Here is a 19,246-nt window from a genome sequence, read left to right as displayed (position 1 = left end):
TTTTTTTACATGTGAATTATTGTTTTTGCTTATTATTTTTAGCCATTATCAGGAAAAAGGTTGTATAATTTTATAGTTAGTAGATAGTTTTTCTTCTGGAAATAAGTGCCTTTTAACATAAAAATTCTTGACAGGAAATCTAGCAAAAATATTCAACATTTGTGTGGCGAAAATGGAAAGAAATCATGAGAAATTAAGAATTTTCTTTTACTGTTTACATCTACATATTTTAATGGATTCATTTAAATTTCTGCATGGTGATGCAGTGTGGATCATGTTATCTACAACACATTTTAGAAGAATTTACCCCAACAATGGATGAGATTCACACATTTGTATATTGGGTTGTGTAAGTCTTTGAATATCTGTGGTATCTTTGTGGTATTAGTATTAGTATTGAGATATTGTAACTCTTAAAATATATAATGTGAGCCAGCACTAGGCAGTTTTTAAGTCTGCGTTTGTGTAAAAACATTTTCCAAAGTCATAACCCCAAATAATTAATCTGAACTGGAATATTATATACAGTATATATTTACTACAATGAGTACAGTTCCAGTTCATCCCCCAGAGTAACCTGCACCATTCTGGAAGAATACAACCAAACAAACACCGTAGCATTCAGCTCACTGTATTCAGACAGAAATATTTCAGACATAAGGTTACATGCTATTCACGCCATAATGAAACACCACTGTTCAAAGTAGTAGTACAGAATATATTGCAAATGTATCATTCATTTTTTTCCCAAAACAACAGTTTTAAGTGGCTTTTAATCTTGCTGTAGCACTTGTAGTTACACTGAAGCCCTGAATCAAACATACATTCAACACCATTTTTAAGATGGTGCAAGAGATGCTGCAGACACAGAGCAGGGGCTCAGTGATACACAGTATGTAAGAAAATCCAAACTGAATTCAACCTGGTGGGTCTGAAGGTAGTAAGATTACTTTATGGTAGAAGAATTCACCAAGTGAAAGGATCTTTGTTAAGAGCATTTCTGTCATCCAAACTGTGGGATTGTATCAGGTCTGTTTCACAGCCCCGCCTCTATTCTCTTCATCCAATCAGCAGCTCAGCCACTAATCATCCATGTCTGAGGCACATCTCAAGCTTTATCCTGTAATATTTCCCATAATTATTTCCCTACATTACATCATTTCCTATAATGGCATAATTTCCCTACATTAAATCTCTTTATATAGTTACATTATTTCATGACATTACTCCCAGTTATGTATAGTTTGTCACTGTTTCTCTGTACTTATTAATGAGCAAAGCCTTCTGTGAGCAAGCAGTTTCTGTATCTCTGGAGCTCCCTCCAGAGTCAAGCTCTTAGCAGTTACCTTGTGCACACACCAGAAGAAAAGGAAATTAGACTAGTACTACATAGAGCTGAATACAGGAGAGGTGTGTTCGTAAAGTGCCACTCCGAACGCTGGAGTGCACTCCGCTACCCTTCTGACTGTTCCTGACTTCAGAACAAACGTTCATTTACTCAGAGATGAGCAGCAGATTCTCAGTGTTCAGAGTTCACTCTTAGCACTCTGGCTGGGGAGCAGAGCGTCCACGGGCTATTCCCCTTCTATCTAAAATACATGTGATACGTTATGCCTGCAAACTTGAGTGAGACACCTGCTGTCATCCTTAGGCTATACATAATGTCACTTACATTTTGAAATCAATCTTAAATTCTGCCATATGATAAGATATTGCTGACATGACATACTGCTTCAGGACAGATTTACAAATCTGAACAGAATGGGTTTGTCAGAGAGGCTTTACAGTTTAGTCCTCGAAAGTGGAAGTTTTAAAGTGGCACATGCCTTCATAATCACTTTTTTCTGACATTTTTCCTCAAAAAATATATGTGGCTCTGTGTTTACAAGGGCATTTTTTTAAACATTTTTTTTTGTTTCAGTTGATGTCATTGCTGACGTTGTTCCTTCAACTGTTTAATACATTAAAACTAAAGTATCCGAAAATGGAATTGATCTCATATGCAGCGTTAACATGACTTCTGGGACAAGTAAACAACTTTCTGTTTAGACTGGAATTTTCAGAAATAATTAGGATGTCCTAAATAAAGTTAAGGTAGGACATGAAACATAAGAGAGTAAATTTGAACTTTGTACTTGCTTCTGTAATGGCAAGTTGGGGGTTGTCCTATATTTGACTTTTGAGATGAGGTAGGACAAGCATTTTGGATTTTGTTCTGTAATGAAGCCCCTGGATAGTAAAATTAAGTTATTCTGAATTAAACCAAAAGATAAAAACAATCCTCCTCATACATATCCAGACAGGCGTCTAGATGACCAGGGAGGTGGAAGATCTCTGTAGTCTTCATTGTACTTCTTCACCAATCATATTCTCAGATGGCAACACTCCACTGTAAATAAAACACAAATAGACAAGTTTTCAGTTGGATAAACTGCTAATCATAATGCAAAGTATACAATGTAAGAGCGTTCTCTTAATTGGATGTGTACCTTTTTAGTGAATATAAATATTCTATAATTTTACCTCTTCCTACTTCATTGAACTATGTCATTAACCCCCTAAATCACAAACCTCTCCTACAGACTCAGGAGAGGAGAACTCCTCCCATTCACATAACAAGTCTTTCCTATTTTGGACAGTGCAGATAAGGCAGCAATCACATATTGCCTATTCTGTTAGAGGAAAGAGAAGTCAACATATGTTCAGTTCATAAACCTGCAGGTGCCGGTCAACCAAGAGAGGCTGGCAGAGCGTTATGAGACTGATGACTTCAATCAGCTCATCCTCTGTTTCTCCCTGGTGAGGCTGAGCCAGTTGTTGCTTCACCAATTTGGGCCTTCTGCCATAGAGCTGCATTATGAACGTGTGTCTCTATTCCAAGTACCACCTACCCTTTATTAAATATTTTTATACTATAAACACTCATATATGAATGCTGTATATGTGCTTTATTTTAGTATCAATTTAAATGTGATGTTACCTTTTCATTATAGGATGTTGGAGACTTGGTTCCTAAATGGATCATTTTGATTCTTGTAGCCCTGGTTTGTGATCCATGTATTAATGGTGTTAACATCTGTCGTTGTCATGACACCCTTGCCTTGAAGCAGGTTGGACCATTGCTGTACCATCTTTGTACAGTGTTGCTGAAAACTTTTTTCAAAAATGGTAAGCCTGGTTTTACTCTTCTGGTTGTTCTGAAAGTCCTTGAAGTTCTTGGTGCTATCCAACTTGAATCTGACCATTGCTCCAAGGATTGTCAGTTTGAATGTGCCCACAACATCATCCTTGCTTATGGCAGTAGCCAAGCTTGATCGGAACGCTTTTGATTTTGTACTGGGAAACTCTCGATGTACCTCTTGTGGCACATAAACAGTTGGAAGTTCGCGGCCATGATTTTTGTGCACATTAGGAATCAGGTTGGGATTCAGAGGAGATGAGTTTGTTGCCACTTCAAGCATGGCTGCAGCTAATTTGCCATTCTGGTTCAATTTTCTAGCGTCCAATATACTTTTCACTGGTGGTTGGTGATCTGCATTGATGAATTGTCCAATTCCTGGATTTTGAATTGCATATTTTTTCCAATTTTTGTAGAATTCTATTTTTCCAACCTCTTTCTTAAGCACCTTTTTGTTTTCTTTTATGATCTTTTTTGGTGCAGCTCCCTCTGCCATATACCAGTCTCCTCCTCTGATAGCTTCAGTCCACTCTTTGCGCTTGATGAAAGGCTCCCATTGGCCCGGGTGTCTGTGGAGAGTGTTGGCCTCCACAGATCGGAGGCGGCCTGCTTCCAAAGTGATCTCTTCTTCACTGGCCTCTGGTTTCATGCCTCGTGCCAAAGCGTGAAACAGGCAGCTCTTGCCTTCGCTGGCTACGCTCACTGTCTGGTTATTGATGCGCACATCGTAATGGCCGTCTGGGTATTGGGCACTCTTTGGTCTGTAGATCAGTGTCACAGTTTGACTGGCAGGTTTAGTGCCTGGGTTCAGCTCCTGCATTTTGGTAAGTTTACCCTGGCTGTCCTCTGTTAGGATTACAACCTTAGTGCCAGTGGTTTCTGACAGGACTCTGATATCGAGAATGGTACCTGCCGTTGTTGGGTTCCTGATCTTTTCAGCATGTAACTGTGAGTGTTTACCTGCCTCTCCTGCAAGTTTATGTTTAGTATTCGGGTCTCCAGGCATGTATGTAATGTATCTGTTGTTCTGTCCAGCTCTGAGTTTTTCCTCTGTTCTGTCACTCTTTAAGCCAGTTCTTACATAACGGCCAATGATGCCATTTACTTGACCTTGGACACGAGAAACAAAGTGACTGGAGAACTTCTGGTGGAACACTTCCACCAAAGCATTGGCCAATAAAGCACTGATGGTGTTAGCTAATTCCTGCTTCAGTTCCTTTAGCATCTCAGTGTCTGAAGCAGACAGCTCATTTACCTTCACTTTCTCTGAAAAACCTTTTTCTTTTTTAAATTTAGTCAGCTCTTCATGGAGGTTTGATAAAAACTCACTGGAGAGGCTGAGCACTGCACTGATGGCGTCTCCTGCCAGCGCCCCCATGTGGACAGCTTGGATGGTTGTCAGAATTACATGAGTTTTTCCTTTGGCCTCTGCTTTAGCGCTGTCAATCACTGTGGAGATGGATGAGTTAAGCTTGTTCTGCCAGCTGAGGTCTGCAGAGAAAGGCTGTACTGCAGTGTTGCTTAACTCTCTGAAAATGGCCAGCAGTTTTCTCTTTCTGTTCTTGTCCTGCAGGAGATCAGAAAATTGTTGTTTGTCCTCAAGGTGTGAAAGTATAATGGAGTCTACTAATGAAGCCAAGGGCTCTTTTTCCATGTTGGATTTCACATTATCAACAATTCCCTTTTTCACCTCATTTTTGATGCCGTTTAGTATTTGTGTCAGTATTTCCTCTTCTGCCTTTCCAAATCCATAGGTAATGATTTCCTCTACCATTTTTTTAGCAGTGTGTTTTACTGCATTCTTCATATTTGTCTTTGTGACAACACTTAAACCATCTTTAGCCTGTCTGGACAGAAACTTTGGCATCGACTTCAGCTGTTTGCCAAATCCCTTAATTGCCATTTTAGAAGCTTTGAAGCCCTTTGCAATCAGCTTTCCAACTCCAAACCCAATGAGAGATAGACCAATAGAAATGGCTTTTTCTATAGCCCATGATTTCCAGCTGAATTCTCCTGTCACCATGGACTCTATGCCGGAGATGCAGTCTGATATTCCTTCGGTGATAAGCCCAATGCCGACTTGAGCTAATGCACCACATGTAAATACAGTGAGCAATGTCCCTCCAATAATCTGTAAAACTCCGAGACAGAACACCAGCAGAGCTTCCCATGGGAAACGAGGCTGTTCTTCCACAGAAAAGACATATTTCAGACCTCGACTGTAGAGATTGTAGGCTTCCTCTTGGAGATCTTCATCAGCGCTTGACACCAGGGAGAACATCGGTGATTTATTGGCCATTGCATCCCTCCCTCTTTCTTTTATTTCCTCCAGCTTTTTGATGGCCTCATTGATGTTTTTATCAAAGTAACTTAACATGGTACACTTGGTTGTGAACTGTTTTTCCAGGCTGGTTGGGTTGCTGTTGGCTGAGTTTGGAGAGGACATTTTTACAAACTGCAGACAGACCATGGATTCCTCACTGAGGTACTTCAGAGACTCCTGTGCCTTCTTTAGATCATCTCTGGCCTTAGTGAGGTAATCTGCCTTCTGCTGCTTTATACTGCAGTACGCATGATTGTAAAAAGCTATGGCTGCCCAACTTTCATCTTGTTTCATGGCTTTTTCAAATAGCCTGCTGCTGACGTCCCATTGTTTTTCACTCAGTGCGATATTCCCAAACTTGATGTAGTGATAAATGCTGGAGCTAGGTGAAGTCTGACTTTGAGACTGACTTTTTGCCAGAGCCAAGTCATCTTTCAAGCTCTTTTGCAATTCATTTCTTTTCAGCTGGTCAATTTCTTCTGATTTAGTTTGCAGCCATATTCCCCAGAATTCATTCATGATGGAAACAACAGCTCTTCTTTCAACTTCATCTGTGTTCCTGTGGATGTCTTGAAGAGTTTTGCAGTACTCTGAAAACAGATCCTCCCGCAGTTTCAACTCAGCGATGTCGTTCGTCATGTGATTTATCTTTTCTGCTGCAAGTCTTTCCCTTCTGTTCTTAGCTTCCCCCAGAGAAGACACGGTCCTGAAGGACTGCTGCAGATGATCGGTGGACATGATTATCTGAGCAGATCCAGGTTTACCTTTGCGTGCGGTTCGGCCAAAAGCCTGAAGTTCCACTCTTGTGTTCTCAGAAAGGAAGGAGAGGATCACAAATAATCCTCCATTGTTGTTCACCTCTTTGGAAACTTTTATGTCTGTGCCACGCCCGGCAAGGTTTGTGGCAACAATGACATCACCAGGAAGCAGTTCCTTTTCTATTTTGCTTAAACTGTCTTTGTCACTGCGGCAGTAGAGAATGATTTCACCTGGGATGCTGCTTTTCAGCTCTTCGTAGATCTCTTTGGCTTTGTTGATAGTTTTGCAGATCACCAGGGCTGCTCTTCCATTTCTGTATGAATTTGGGGAAATTTGAGCCATAACCACACGTTTGATTTCAGATTTCCACTCTTCAACTGAAGTCTTCAGAGTACCTTTGACCTCAAATAACTTCTTCCTGTTGAATGTTGGCATTTTGCAGGCAGAGAGATTTGGATATAGGTCCTGCAAAAACAGAATGTCTGTTTTGCTCCCAAGTGTCCCCGTTGTTCCATATATTTTCCCTTGGTACTTTTCAAAAAAGGAGATGTTGGAAACGTAGTTTGTCACTGTTGAAATTGTGCTCAGTTTGATTTGGTGTTTAATCTCAACAAACTGCTGCAGACCATCACCCCATTTCTTGTTCAGTTCTACAATTCCAGTGGATCTGAAGTCCACCGGACAGACACTGTCATTTTCTACAACATATTCCCGTCCTTGCTTCAGTCTCATTGCCAGAAATGCATTCTGGACCCACATTGACACTTTCGTCTCTATCAGTTTTCTCAGGAATCCTGGGATGCTGATTTTGTCTTTATTGTTTGTACATGGGGTGTACTGGATCTTCTCTGATATTAATTCTGCAATGGGCTTGATGATAATTTCTTCTGAATCATAGAGAGGACAACACAAGCCTTCTTCCAAAACAAGGAATGTAAGGTCTGGAATGTCCTGGTTGCTGTATGGGCTGGGCTTTCTAAGACAGAGCAATCCGTTGTCATCTAAAGTGTAAACAGTGAAACCATAGGGGACAAAGTCCTCAATTTCATGGAAAAAATCCACCACAGCATCCTGACTCACAGTTTTCAATTTTGTAAGAAGTTCATCTTTTTCACTTCTATAGATATCCTCTGTAAATCCTTTTGGCACAATGTTGGATTCTTCAGCAATGTGTAAAATGTCCATTGGGTCATTAATTTCAGTTTCCTCTGTGTCAATTGAGTCAAATATGGCCTTGAAGAATGAAACAGGGGGACCCTGTACAAATGTCTGGTGTCCTGTAGACAGGAAGCCGTACTGGCTGACCTGGCCCCAGATCATGGTCAGAATAATGTTCAGGTGCTGCATGGAGACCATGGGGCTGGACAGGTAGGTCAGCTGCACTCCCTGGTCCAGCAGCAACGAGTCCACTTCATCGATGATGATGCACTGATAGCTGCGATCAGGCCTCACATCCTTCATCTCAAATATCTGGCGAAGGTGATCTGCAGCGAAGGCTTCGATAGTTCCGTAGACCACATCCTTCTGGTAGCATTCTTTTCGATCTTCATCTTTGGTTTTATTTGTGTTTGTGTCAGCTGTGATGTCAAAGTACAAGTAGAAGTTGGTCCATTCTTCTGCATCTCTTTGACACAACACAGAAGAGCTGGACACCACATCCACTTTTTCACCCCTAAGCGCACGCAGCACTGCAAACATTGCTATGACACAAGACTTCCCTTCTCCAGTGCCCATCTCCAGCAGTTTTCCAGTGTCAGACAAGGCCAAGAGGCACCAGCTTATCATTTGAGTGGCTCTGGGCCACCACTTCCTTTCAGCCTTGTGCAGATGTACAGCATTGCATAAGACTGCCAGGATCTCCTGAAGGTCTTCTGTGTCTGTGCTGTGACTCAGATTCCTAGCTCGCCGTACATCTGTGTGGTTTTTAATTTCACCGGTTTCAATCAGGTGTGTGACATGTTTTACTACACAGTATGATTTGCTCAGTGTTGGTTCATCAATGTCTTTCATCTGCCTTAGTTCATCAAAAAGAGTGTCAATGCCTTTTACTTTCTCAGCTCTAAGGCTCTTTTCTAAACGCTGGATCAGATTCTCAGTTCCAGATGAATCTAAGAGCTGAAGGAGAGACTGGTTGTTCTCATCTGTCCACTTGGAAGAAACCTGATATGTTGCCATTAAATTTAAAATCTTCATGATGGAAATACAGACTTCATCATGATGGTGGTCAGTTAATGCTCCAAGGAGGTCTAAGGCCTCTACTGGTGACCAAAGTCCTTGTTCCTCAAGATTTGAAACCATCTGGAAGAGTTCTTTTGAAGTTGTTGATGCTTGGAATTGCACTGCACAGGCAAATAAAATCTCCAAACACCATTTGCCTGCAGGAGATGCCCTGTCTTCATCAGCCTCTGTTTCTCTAGTAAGCACTCTCAGCAGATTCTCAAGAAAGGTCAGAACAAAGACCTCATTAGAAGGAAATTCCTTTCCAGTCATTTTTTGTGAGATTGTGACAATTTTATTGCCAGTGTTTGCGTCATTGTTCATGTTGGTGTGGAGCACCTGAAAAAGAGCCTTAATAAAACCCTGTCTCAGTTCCATATCCTCACTGTGAAATTTACCCATGAGGCTTTGTAGGATCTCTGCTGCAAACACCAGGCCATCTTTGTCCTTGAGCCTTGAAAGTTCCAGATTATGGGAAGCACTGAGACTTCTTTCTTCAATGATAAATCCACGACTCGGCTGAGGGTTTCCTGTTTCCATCACCTCTAAGCCGTATTGAAAGTAATCAGAGACAAAGTCATCCATGGTACCATACACAATGTCTGCTTTATAGACATCCCTGTGTAATGCATTAGTCTTCTTCATGTTTGTGATGACAGAAATTCCAATGTGTTTGTAGAAGTCAGACCACTCCTTAGTTTGCTCCTCTGAGTGAGCTTCAGAGCTTAGCACAATGTCCAGTCGGTTTCCCATGCAGACTTGTGTTGCTGCAAACATGGCTGTGACACATGGGTCCTCTTCCACACCAACCAGTTCTAGCGCTCCACTCTTCTCAGTCAGCACCAACGCACACCACCGCAGCATCTGCTTCACTGTGGGCCACCAGCCTTTTGTGTCAAAAACCGCTTTGCAGAGCTGAGACAGAGACTTCTGGATGTCATCTGCATCCAAGTTTACACATTTAAAGGAATCTTTCATAAATGGTGCATCTTTTAGGGCATTTTCTGAATATTGCAGGACGCCAGTGGTAATGTTTTTTATCATATCAATCACAGAATCATCCAATTTCCTGAACATTTTTAATTCAGCTAGAGCTGCAACTAGACTGCTCTCATCTTGCTTTCTGAGAGACGTTTGGAAATCCTGTTGGAATCTGTCAGGGCCAGCAAAGTCAAGAGCCTGGATGAGAGAGCGTCCGGAGTCATCCGTCCACTCTGGTGACATGTCATACACTTGTACCAACGTAAGCACTTCAGTTATTGGAGAATCCTCTGTATATTTCTGTGACAGCGCTTTGAGCAGAGCCACTGCCTCTGTTGGAGTCCATTGGTTGGTTTCCACAAGTCTGAGGAGCATTTCAGTGGATTCTGAGTGGGTTTCCTTGCCATTTAGATGTGTGAGTGTGGATAAGAGAAGCTTCAAGCACTGTATTTCCATCTTTAAAATGAACACAGAGGCTCTCTCAACTGTATTCTGCAGTGATGGTATGAGGTTGCCGAGGTATTCTATCAGAAAGAGATCCTCAGTGGAAAGCTCATCCTCAGCCCAGTTGTTGGCTATGACGGCAGCATCAGTGTCAGAGCTTCCATAGTCAGTGAAAAACTTCATAAGGTTCAGATAAAGGGCTTGAGTCAGCAGGAAACTCTCACAAACATTACATGCTGATTGGCTGATGGACCCCACCAGGGACTGCACATGATTGGATATGCTTTGCAGGGAAACTCCCTCAGATATCTCCAGAGACAGAGCACACAGCTCTGTGATGAACACTTGAGTGTGCTGCAGAGTGCTGAGGGATGGAAGAGCACCGATCCATTCATCAAACAGAAGTTTGTCCAGGGCCGACAGGACGTTCCCCAGCTGATCAGCTGTCAGCTGAGTGAGACTGAGCTTTGGAACTGGGATGCTGCATTTTGATGAGAGGATTTCTAGAAGCTCATCGCTGTCACTGTCTGATTCATAGTTTGCCTCAAACTCATTCAGATGGCTTATTAGAACGTCTCGCTTGGACTCACATTCCTCTGAAATGTCGCTGCTCAGTTGTTTCTCTTTCTGCTCTTTGGCTTGTTGGAGTGACTCTTGTAGTCTTTGATTCAGTTCTTCTTGTCTCCTCTTCTCTTCAGCCTCTCTTGCCCTTTGCTGTTCGTCTTTTATCTTTTCCTCCTCTTCTCTTCTCCTCTCCTCTTCTCTTCTCCTCTCCTCCTCTCTCCTCATATTCTCTTGATCCCTTATTGGTTTATTAAAGCAATATTCACACTCGTACAAATGATTGTGGCCAACTGGTCTGTAGTATTCACCTCCATTGAACACATATACGTTCCGCCCATGAACAATATCTTTGTATAAATCGTCGAAGGAGTAGCATGGAGGCAGGACTTTATTACACTTGCAGCATCTCAGGCTGTTGCCCATGCTACTTTCTGATGGTGCGTTCCCCATTTTTGAGGAATTCTTCAGCAGCTAAGCAGATATTTCCATGTGCAACTGTTGTTTTCTGAAAGATAAAAAATAAATTTTAATGACTTTATAACAACCAACTTCTGACAGGAACTCCTGCTGCTGTTTTGATTGTTGGTTGCTAGAAAAGGAGAGTAGCCTACTAAAAAGTAATCAATAATGCAACAATTGCATTTCTTTAAATTTTATATTTTGACATTACTTTAAGAATTACATTACTTTCAGTGTTATGAACTGCCCCTGGTCCTGAGATGTTCATATCTCTGAGGTTCTACAGTATTTTAAAATATGGAATTCAAAATATATATAGTCACCAAAATATATTCAACCTTTATTTCTCAAAGAAATCATTGAAGGTGGCCCTCATTGACAATGATGTGGAGATTACAATGATAAAACAAAACAAAGCCAAACAAAACAAAACAAAACAAAACAACAAAAAGGACATGAATAAACAGTAAGGGACGAATAAACAGTTAAAAACAAGTGCATACAGATAGGGGAAGGTTTGTGATCATGTTTCTGAAATGAACAAAGTTTACGAGAGTATTAATTTTTAGGATGTGTTATAGATCGTTCCATGTATTTGGAGCACAGAATCTAAAAGCAGTTCAGAATTAACTCGAGGAACTTGGAACATAAGCCAGTCGTTTATGCGGGTTTGGTAGGGTCCAAGGTTCCAGTCTGACATATAGTACCAATGCATATCACGTCTCTTGGACAGGGATGACCATCCAACCTTTTCATACAAGATGCAATGATGAGTACCATAGCTATCACCAGTGATAAATCTGAGGGCGGAGTGATATATTGAATCTAATGGCCTACGGGTGGAAGCAGCAGCGTGCCTATAAATCACATCCCCATAATCCAAAACAGACAGAAAAAACTGCTTGTAGAAAGGGCCCCAATTTCCAGTAACTTTATTTAGTTTAGGTATGGTGTGGTGTGTGATAATAGTTATCCTGGTAATTGTTACAAATATAGTAGGACACAATAATTAGGTACTTAAGTTATTTTGCATCTGATTGGCTAATGTGCATGCACTGGCGTGTGAGAGTCGAGTGGAGGTTCTCATTAGGAGCTGGAGAGTGCACAGTTTGCTGTAGTCTGATCCTAGCCTGACCAAAGTCGGTAGTTTCCAGTCGTCATATTGTTGGGACTTGTGTGTAAATGACAAAACGTAAGTTCTGCATCATAACTATTTCCATTTGTTCTTGCTGTGTTAATTTGCTGAAAATCGCTACTGTATAGTTTAAACCTCTGTAATGTAATGTAATGTTGGATAGCTCTGCAGGTATATTTTTAGTTAACTCATGCAGGTGATTTAACTATCCAAATTCATGTTAGTGCCTTTACATGCCTTGCTAAGTACCTGCATGTTGTATTGTGTAAAGTTAGGTCATATTTTAGTTATATTCCATATCTACATTTGACCCAGGTCAGGTGGTGCAAGTTAATTAATATTGACGCTAGCTTACCAATTAATCCACGTGCAGGAGACCTTACAGAAGTTAAATTTTTTGGCCACTAGATGGCGACTTAAGACTTTTATTTGCACTGTAGACATTAACCTGTGGGAGTCACACTCCCCTAGGGAATAAGTCAGTGATGTTTCTTTATTTCTTGTGATTAATATTATTATTTGGTATAATGTTTATGTTAATTTAATCTGATACAGGCATTGTCATATATGGTCTATTTCTATGTCTGATTTTCAGAACCATATCAACCATCTGCCAACAATAAAAAACAGTAAACAAGCTCCATCATTCATGTTCTAACAGACATCCGAGGGGAATGCAAATCTGCCTACTTGAATCAACCCTAGCTCAGAGTTATTCATCCCATTTTACATTGCTTCAACAACCTTCTTCCTGCTAAGCATAGGAAAGGTAGTTCTGAATCTGTACAAGAAGCCATTTTTTTGCTGCAGTTTACTGACAAGATTGCTTATATGGTATTTAAATGTAAATTTTTCATCTAACCAAATGCCAAGATATTTATATTCTGTAACTCTATCAATGTTGGATCCGTTTAAAGTGGAAATATGCAGGTTATTGAAGCCAATATCTTTGGCTCTAGAAAACAGCATGAATTTTGTTTTATGCGCATTCAGCACCAGTTTAAGACAGTTTATGAAAAGAGTCTATCAATACTATGGATGACATGGGACTAATTTCTTGAATATCATAGACTCATATTTACATTCATGTTCATATTCTGGCAGGAGCGTACATGGATTATTTTTGGCAACAACTAAATTAAATATTGGTAATTTTTTGGCATTAACTAAATTAAAAATTGTCAATAACTAAATACACTTAGTGAATCTGCTCTCATTGTACGATCAGATTTGATTGTAAACTGTGCCTACGAATGTTTCCACGAACATTTTGGCATTCTTTATGTTTTTTCTTATTGGAATTTCTTCTTTTGTACAATCAAAATCTCTATGTGATTCAAACGTTTGGAATCTATGTATATGCGTGACTACGTATACGCTGAAGAGGTTTCTACTTAGAATGCTTTATTCTTCATGCAAAATCAATGTAAGTAGTTATAGACCTCATATTACCAACAAAATGTTTAGCAATTCAATTGGGCCGTTACGATTATTAAGGGTCCAAGCACCGCAGTTGCTGGAACCCTATAGAGTTGAGACGTGAAGACATGGGCATGACTATTTCCAGTCATTTCCCATTCATTTTTCACATACACATTGTCACGTGACACGCCATTCAGAGTGTTCCAAAAGTTGAATGACCTGAACCGCAACAAAATGACCCATTAGCTCAACCGAATAGCAGATGGAATAGCAGGACATTAAAGAGCCATGCACTCATAAAGCCATACTATGAGAAACGCAAAGGTGGTGTTACTCCCTCACTGGCTCAACGGGTGTGTGAACTGCCTTCAGAGTAGTGATGCGTGGGTCAGGACCGCCCGATCTGACACATGAACATATGCGAACCCACCCGACCCATGTTCATACACATAAAACAACAACCCGAAACCAATCTGCCAACCTGAAATAAATGAATAAATAAATAAATAAATAAATAAATAAATAAATAAATAAATAAATAAATAAATATTTAAATTTTCCAAATAATAATAATAAGACTAAGTAACTAAATAACTAAGGCTATATGTAATATGTGCACTCCAGAGTGTGCACAGGATATAAACCAGCTGGAGATTGGAGAAGTGAATTCCATTAATTACATTTAAATTTCATTGAAGTTTAGTCTATAATTACATTGTGTTTGTACTGTGTGTAGCCTATTTGACCCGCACCCGTCCGACCCATTCTCAATATTATCTTCAGTCGACCGTAACCTGCCCCACCCACGGGTTTCGGATCGACCCGTGCGTCACTACTTCAGAGGCAAGGGTCGTGAGTTCAAATCCAAGGTCGTGCGATGAAAATACAACAGTTCCTTTAACTGCACTAACTTTGAAGCCAGGGTCAACCAGGGCAGTGAAAAAGCCAGCAGTTCCATAGTGTGAGTTGTCGTGATGGAGGAAGTACAATGCCTTTTACGGACTGCACAAATGCTTTCATACAGTATATCAGTGTTATTAAAAAAAAAACTTTTAACAAGCAAGTTTTGGCCAAGAACTTTTTTCCATTCATCCATATTAATAATTACTTCATGAATAGGCTACTGTAGGCCTATTAAATCTCATTACGATGACTTTAATACTTTTTGATTTATAAAAAATTGTGGTTCAGCGCTATGTGCTTGAACCACAATTTTTTTCCTACTGTTTTATTTTTATTAGTGGTTCAAGCACATAGTGCTGAACCACTATTGTTTTGCTACTGATTTATTATCATTATTATTATTATTATCATTAGGGGTCCAAGCACGTAGTGCTGGAACCCTATTGTTTTTGTTCGGATTATTATTATTATGCTTCTTATTTTTATTCTGCCATAAAAGTATCTGCAGCTCAGAAACTGTAAGAGGTACAGGTCCTAAACTTGGCAGATAGGTTTGGGTTAGGGTTAGGGTTAAGGGTTAACCCTACCAACCCTAACCCAAGTCTCACCCACTACTCAGGCAAAAGAAAATTACACCACTCAACCTGATGGTGGCGCTATAACAACCTATTTTGCATTTTGGTCCAACTTCTGAACCGTAAGTCATAGAATCAAAATTGGATTCCTTGGGTCATTCCGGATCTATCCATATAGGCCACGCCCATTTCCCTCTAACTACATTTTCCGCCATTTTTAATTTTGTCCAAAGCTGTTTTTTCGCTACTCCTTCTACAAATATTGTCCAATCTTCACCAAATTTGGTACACAGCATCTCTGGACTGCCTTGCACAAAAGCCATCAAGCGTTTTTTTGATATTCCATACCGTTTTGATATAATTGGCTTGGAAATTTTGGTCAAATGTTGTGGGTGAGGCCTATTTTACAAAAATTGGCATAACTCATGAATGCATTGTGCTATCTCAACCAAATTTGGTACACTTGTGCAGGCATCTACTCTGAGGTGATAGGTATCTACGTCGATAGCACAGCAAAATGCGGCTATATTTCTTATTAGTGGTTCAAGCACGTAGTGCTTTGGAACTCTGGAACTCAAACTCAAAAAGGGAATAACATTCCATCTTAGTATGTCTGACTTTATCTTTGCATTTAATGGGCCATAATTAAGGTCGAATAATTTTGAGATATCTTTAGACAAGCTGATATCAAGGTACCTGATTGATTCTGCATCCCATTTCAATTTATATTTACCTCTAATATGGTTGGGTGGGTCGTAATTAAATGTGATTACCTGGGATTTCTGAACATTAAGCTTATAACCTGAGAGTGCCCCATATTTTTCTAGTAGACTCATCAGTTTTGGGAGTGACTGTGTGGGCTGTGTTAGGTATATCAATACGTCATCAGCAAATAAAGCCAATTTTTGTTCCCCCGATAACATATCTATCCCCTTAATATCTGCATTTTGTCTAATCCGTTGGCTCAAGGGTTCTATAAACAAGGCGAAGAGGAGTGGTGAGGCACAGCAGCCTTGTCTTGTTCCTCGTTCTAGGATGAATGAATTTGATAAATCACCATTAATTTTTATCTTTGCGGAAGGTTTGTCATATAGTGCTTTAAATGTTTCAATGATAGACTTGTGAAAGCCGAATTTTGATAACACTTTGTATAAGAAGGACCATCTGACTGAGTCAAATGCCTTCTCAGCGTCTAAACTTATAATGGGTGTCTTTATTTTCTGTTGTGTGACATGTCTAATAACGTGCAGTGTTCTCCTGATATTGTCTTGTGTTTGTCTTTGTCGGATGAAACCTGTCTGGTCTAAATGGATGAGTTCTGGTAGAATATTTTCTATTCTCCTGGACAGTATGGATGTGAACAATTTATAGTCCACATTTAATACACTAATGGGACGATAATTACCGCAATCTAGTTTGTCTTTCCCGTCCTTTGGTATGACAGAGATGATCGCATCCCTCCATGAGGATGGAATTTCCCTTTTCTGTAGCACCCAATTAAGGGCTTTCAGTAATGTTGGACCCAACTGTTCTTGCATTGATTTATACCACTCGGAAGTGAAACCATCTGTACCCGGGGATTTATTTGCTTTTAGTCTCCCAATTGCTGAGTATAATTCCTCTTTTGTTATTTCAGCTATTCATTTTTCATTTTGTTCATTAGTAATAGAAGGTAGATTCAATGAGGCTAAAAATGACTCAATCTGAAGGCCGTCATTAATTTGTGTTTGGGAGTACAGTGATTTATAATACTTTTCGAAACTCTGTTGGATTCTTTCTAGACTTGTCTCAATCTCTCCTGAGTCAGGATTTCTTATCTTGTATATAGTATTGTCTGCTTGTTGTTTTTGTAGTCTGTAAGATAGAAGTTTCAAAGATTTCCCTCCAACTTCATAATAACGCTGTTTTGTAAATAATAACTTTTTTTGTATTTCTTGTGTATTTATTTCATCTATTTCGGTCCTTATTTTCATAATATTTGATTTAGTCTCTTCATTCAAAGTGTCTACATGGTCTCTCTGTAACTGCTTTAATTTACCCTCCAGATTCTGAAGTTTTTGCTTTCTAAGTTTCTTATCATGAGAAGTGATAGATATTATTTTTCCCCTAATTACCGCTTTAAGTGCATCCCATAGCACAGATGGAGTCACCTCGCCATTGTCATTCAGATCTAAGTACGTTTTAATTTCGTTCTTTAACTTTTCCTTGGTCTGTGGATTATTTAAAATATTTGAATTCAGTCTCCAAAGCGTAGATCTTGATTTACTATTGAGATACAGTGACATATATATAGGACTATGATCTGAGAGAGCGATTGGACCAATATCACACTGTCCTATTCTATGAAGGTCTCTGTTGAAAATGAAAAAATAATCTATCCTGGAATAGGTTGCATGAGGTGAGGAGTAGTGAGTGTAATCCCGACTGGATGGATACATTTCTCTCCAAACATCTATAATGCCCATTTCCTTCATTAAGGTGTTTATCTTCTTACTGATACCTTTGGAATCTGAATTTCCACTAGAAGAGTCCAGTCTTGGGTTCAGACGTACATTAAAGTCTCCTCCACAAATTAAAATCCCCAAGCTTTTTGTTGTCATTAATTCAAATATTTGTCAAGAGAAAGACCAGTCACTACCTGGAGGAGCATACACGCTAAGAAGACTCACTAAGGTTCCTTCCACTTTCCCAATTATCAAAACAAATCTGCCTTCTTTGTCCCTAGTTTCTGATATGTGTTCATAATTTACCGCACTTGATAACAGTATGGCCACTCCCCTCCGGTGTCCTGATTTATAAGAAGATGAGTATACATGTTTGAAGCCCATTTTGTTTAATTTGGTATGTTCAGTGTCACTAAGATGAGATTCTTGCAGAAAAGCTATTTGGATTTTATCCTTCTTTAATTTTGACAGAATCTTCCCTCTCTTAATCGGATTGAGTACCCCGTTAACGTTAAAAGAAGCTACTCTTATAGGTCTACTTTGCATTTAAGTGATTTAGCACCATTTCCCAATCATAAACTTGACAAGCTTTCCCCTCCCTGTAGGAACTAACAGAGAGTAAACAACAGTTGAACATTGAACAAAAAGAACGTAATAAGAGAGTATGATATTTAGCCATATCATTTAGTGTGACTTCCAATATAGAGGTCTCTTCTATGACCTTACCTGAGCCTCTTAAAAACGGCTCCAAGGGAAAGCCCCTCTCCCGAGACCGACAGAGGGGGCCCTTGCTGAAGATAGCTGCACCAAAAAATCCCGTCATGTCCCTATCATTATTATACTAAGTGTATCTACCAGGTTAATAACATTTCTATTACTGATCAAAAGCTATATCGATGGACTCACCAACCCCCAGCCTTCGGATTTTTGAAAACTAATTACCGGAGTGTCCTTGAGAGGAGCAGAGCAAGCAAAAAAGTATGTCCAGTCTTTTAAGTTGTGGATGTTGAGGCTCTGCTAAAGGCTTGCAGTTTCTCCTTGAAGTTCGCCACTCGCTTGGTGCGGGATGCGCGTCTCTCAGGTCGCTGGTTGCTTCTCTCCCAGGTTAGCTGTCGCAATTGTTCCATCAGTGTCTCTGGGGGTTTGATGATCTCCAGGGGGAATCCTCTCCTCGACAGGTCCTGAGTCGCCTCCTCCACGGTCTTATAGATGCGGGTTTCATCGTCATGTTTGACTCTTAGTCGTGCCGGGTATAGGGTTTGGAACCGGATTTGTCGATCTTTCAGAACCTTCCGTACCTCTGCGTATTCCCTTCGCTTTTGGAGAATGCGTGGTGCATAGTTGTTGTCCAGGTTTATTCGCTTCCCCTGCCAGGTAAAACCTTTCTTTTGCCACGCCAAACGGAGTATTGTTTCCTTTGTTCTGAAGCTGAGGAACTTCGCCAAGATGGATCTTGGTTGTGCATCCTCCGGTGGTTGGGGTCCGCTCTTTTTCGATTTGAAGAGTAAAATGTTTCATGTGGTCGTTGCATGTGGAGGTGCCCTACAAAATGTAGCTGAAATTGGTCTATCATGTGTGGCCTAACAAAAAACATTCCATAACTCAAAGACTATGGGTGCAATCAACACAAAACTTGGTGAACTGGTTCATGGGAGGACAACAAACATATCTACAATGGCATTTTCAAATCAACCAATAGGGGGCGCCACAAAGGCCAAAAAACTGTATCTGCCAATGCCATTGTTGAAATTGCATGGAATTTGGTACACATGCTCTAGGACCACATACTAGTCAAAATCTGAAGGTTGGTCATGATTGGTGAAAGTGGGTGTGGCCTATGAT

The 19,246-nt window shown here is 40.2% G+C and overlaps 1 protein-coding gene across 1 annotated transcript; it reads right to left on the bottom strand.

Moving 5' to 3' along the window:
* Positions 1 to 516: 516 nt before the first annotated feature.
* LOC144540046 (uncharacterized) lies at positions 517 to 18,227 on the bottom strand. The gene is made up of 3 exons (XM_078286314.1): positions 18,131 to 18,227; positions 2,981 to 10,540; positions 517 to 2,389 (listed from the first exon to the last, which is right to left on the bottom strand). Exons 1-2 carry the CDS (start codon positions 18,225 to 18,227, stop codon positions 2,988 to 2,990), a joined length of 7,650 nt encoding a protein of 2,549 aa, XP_078142440.1. The 3' UTR covers positions 517 to 2,389; positions 2,981 to 2,987.
* Between the last annotated feature and the right edge of the window lie 1,019 nt (positions 18,228 to 19,246).

Source organism: Centroberyx gerrardi, chromosome 2 (assembly GCF_048128805.1).
Source record: "Centroberyx gerrardi isolate f3 chromosome 2, fCenGer3.hap1.cur.20231027, whole genome shotgun sequence".
Taxonomy (NCBI): Eukaryota; Metazoa; Chordata; class Actinopteri; order Beryciformes; family Berycidae; genus Centroberyx; species Centroberyx gerrardi.
This window is presented reverse-complemented; position numbering and strand designations above follow the sequence as displayed.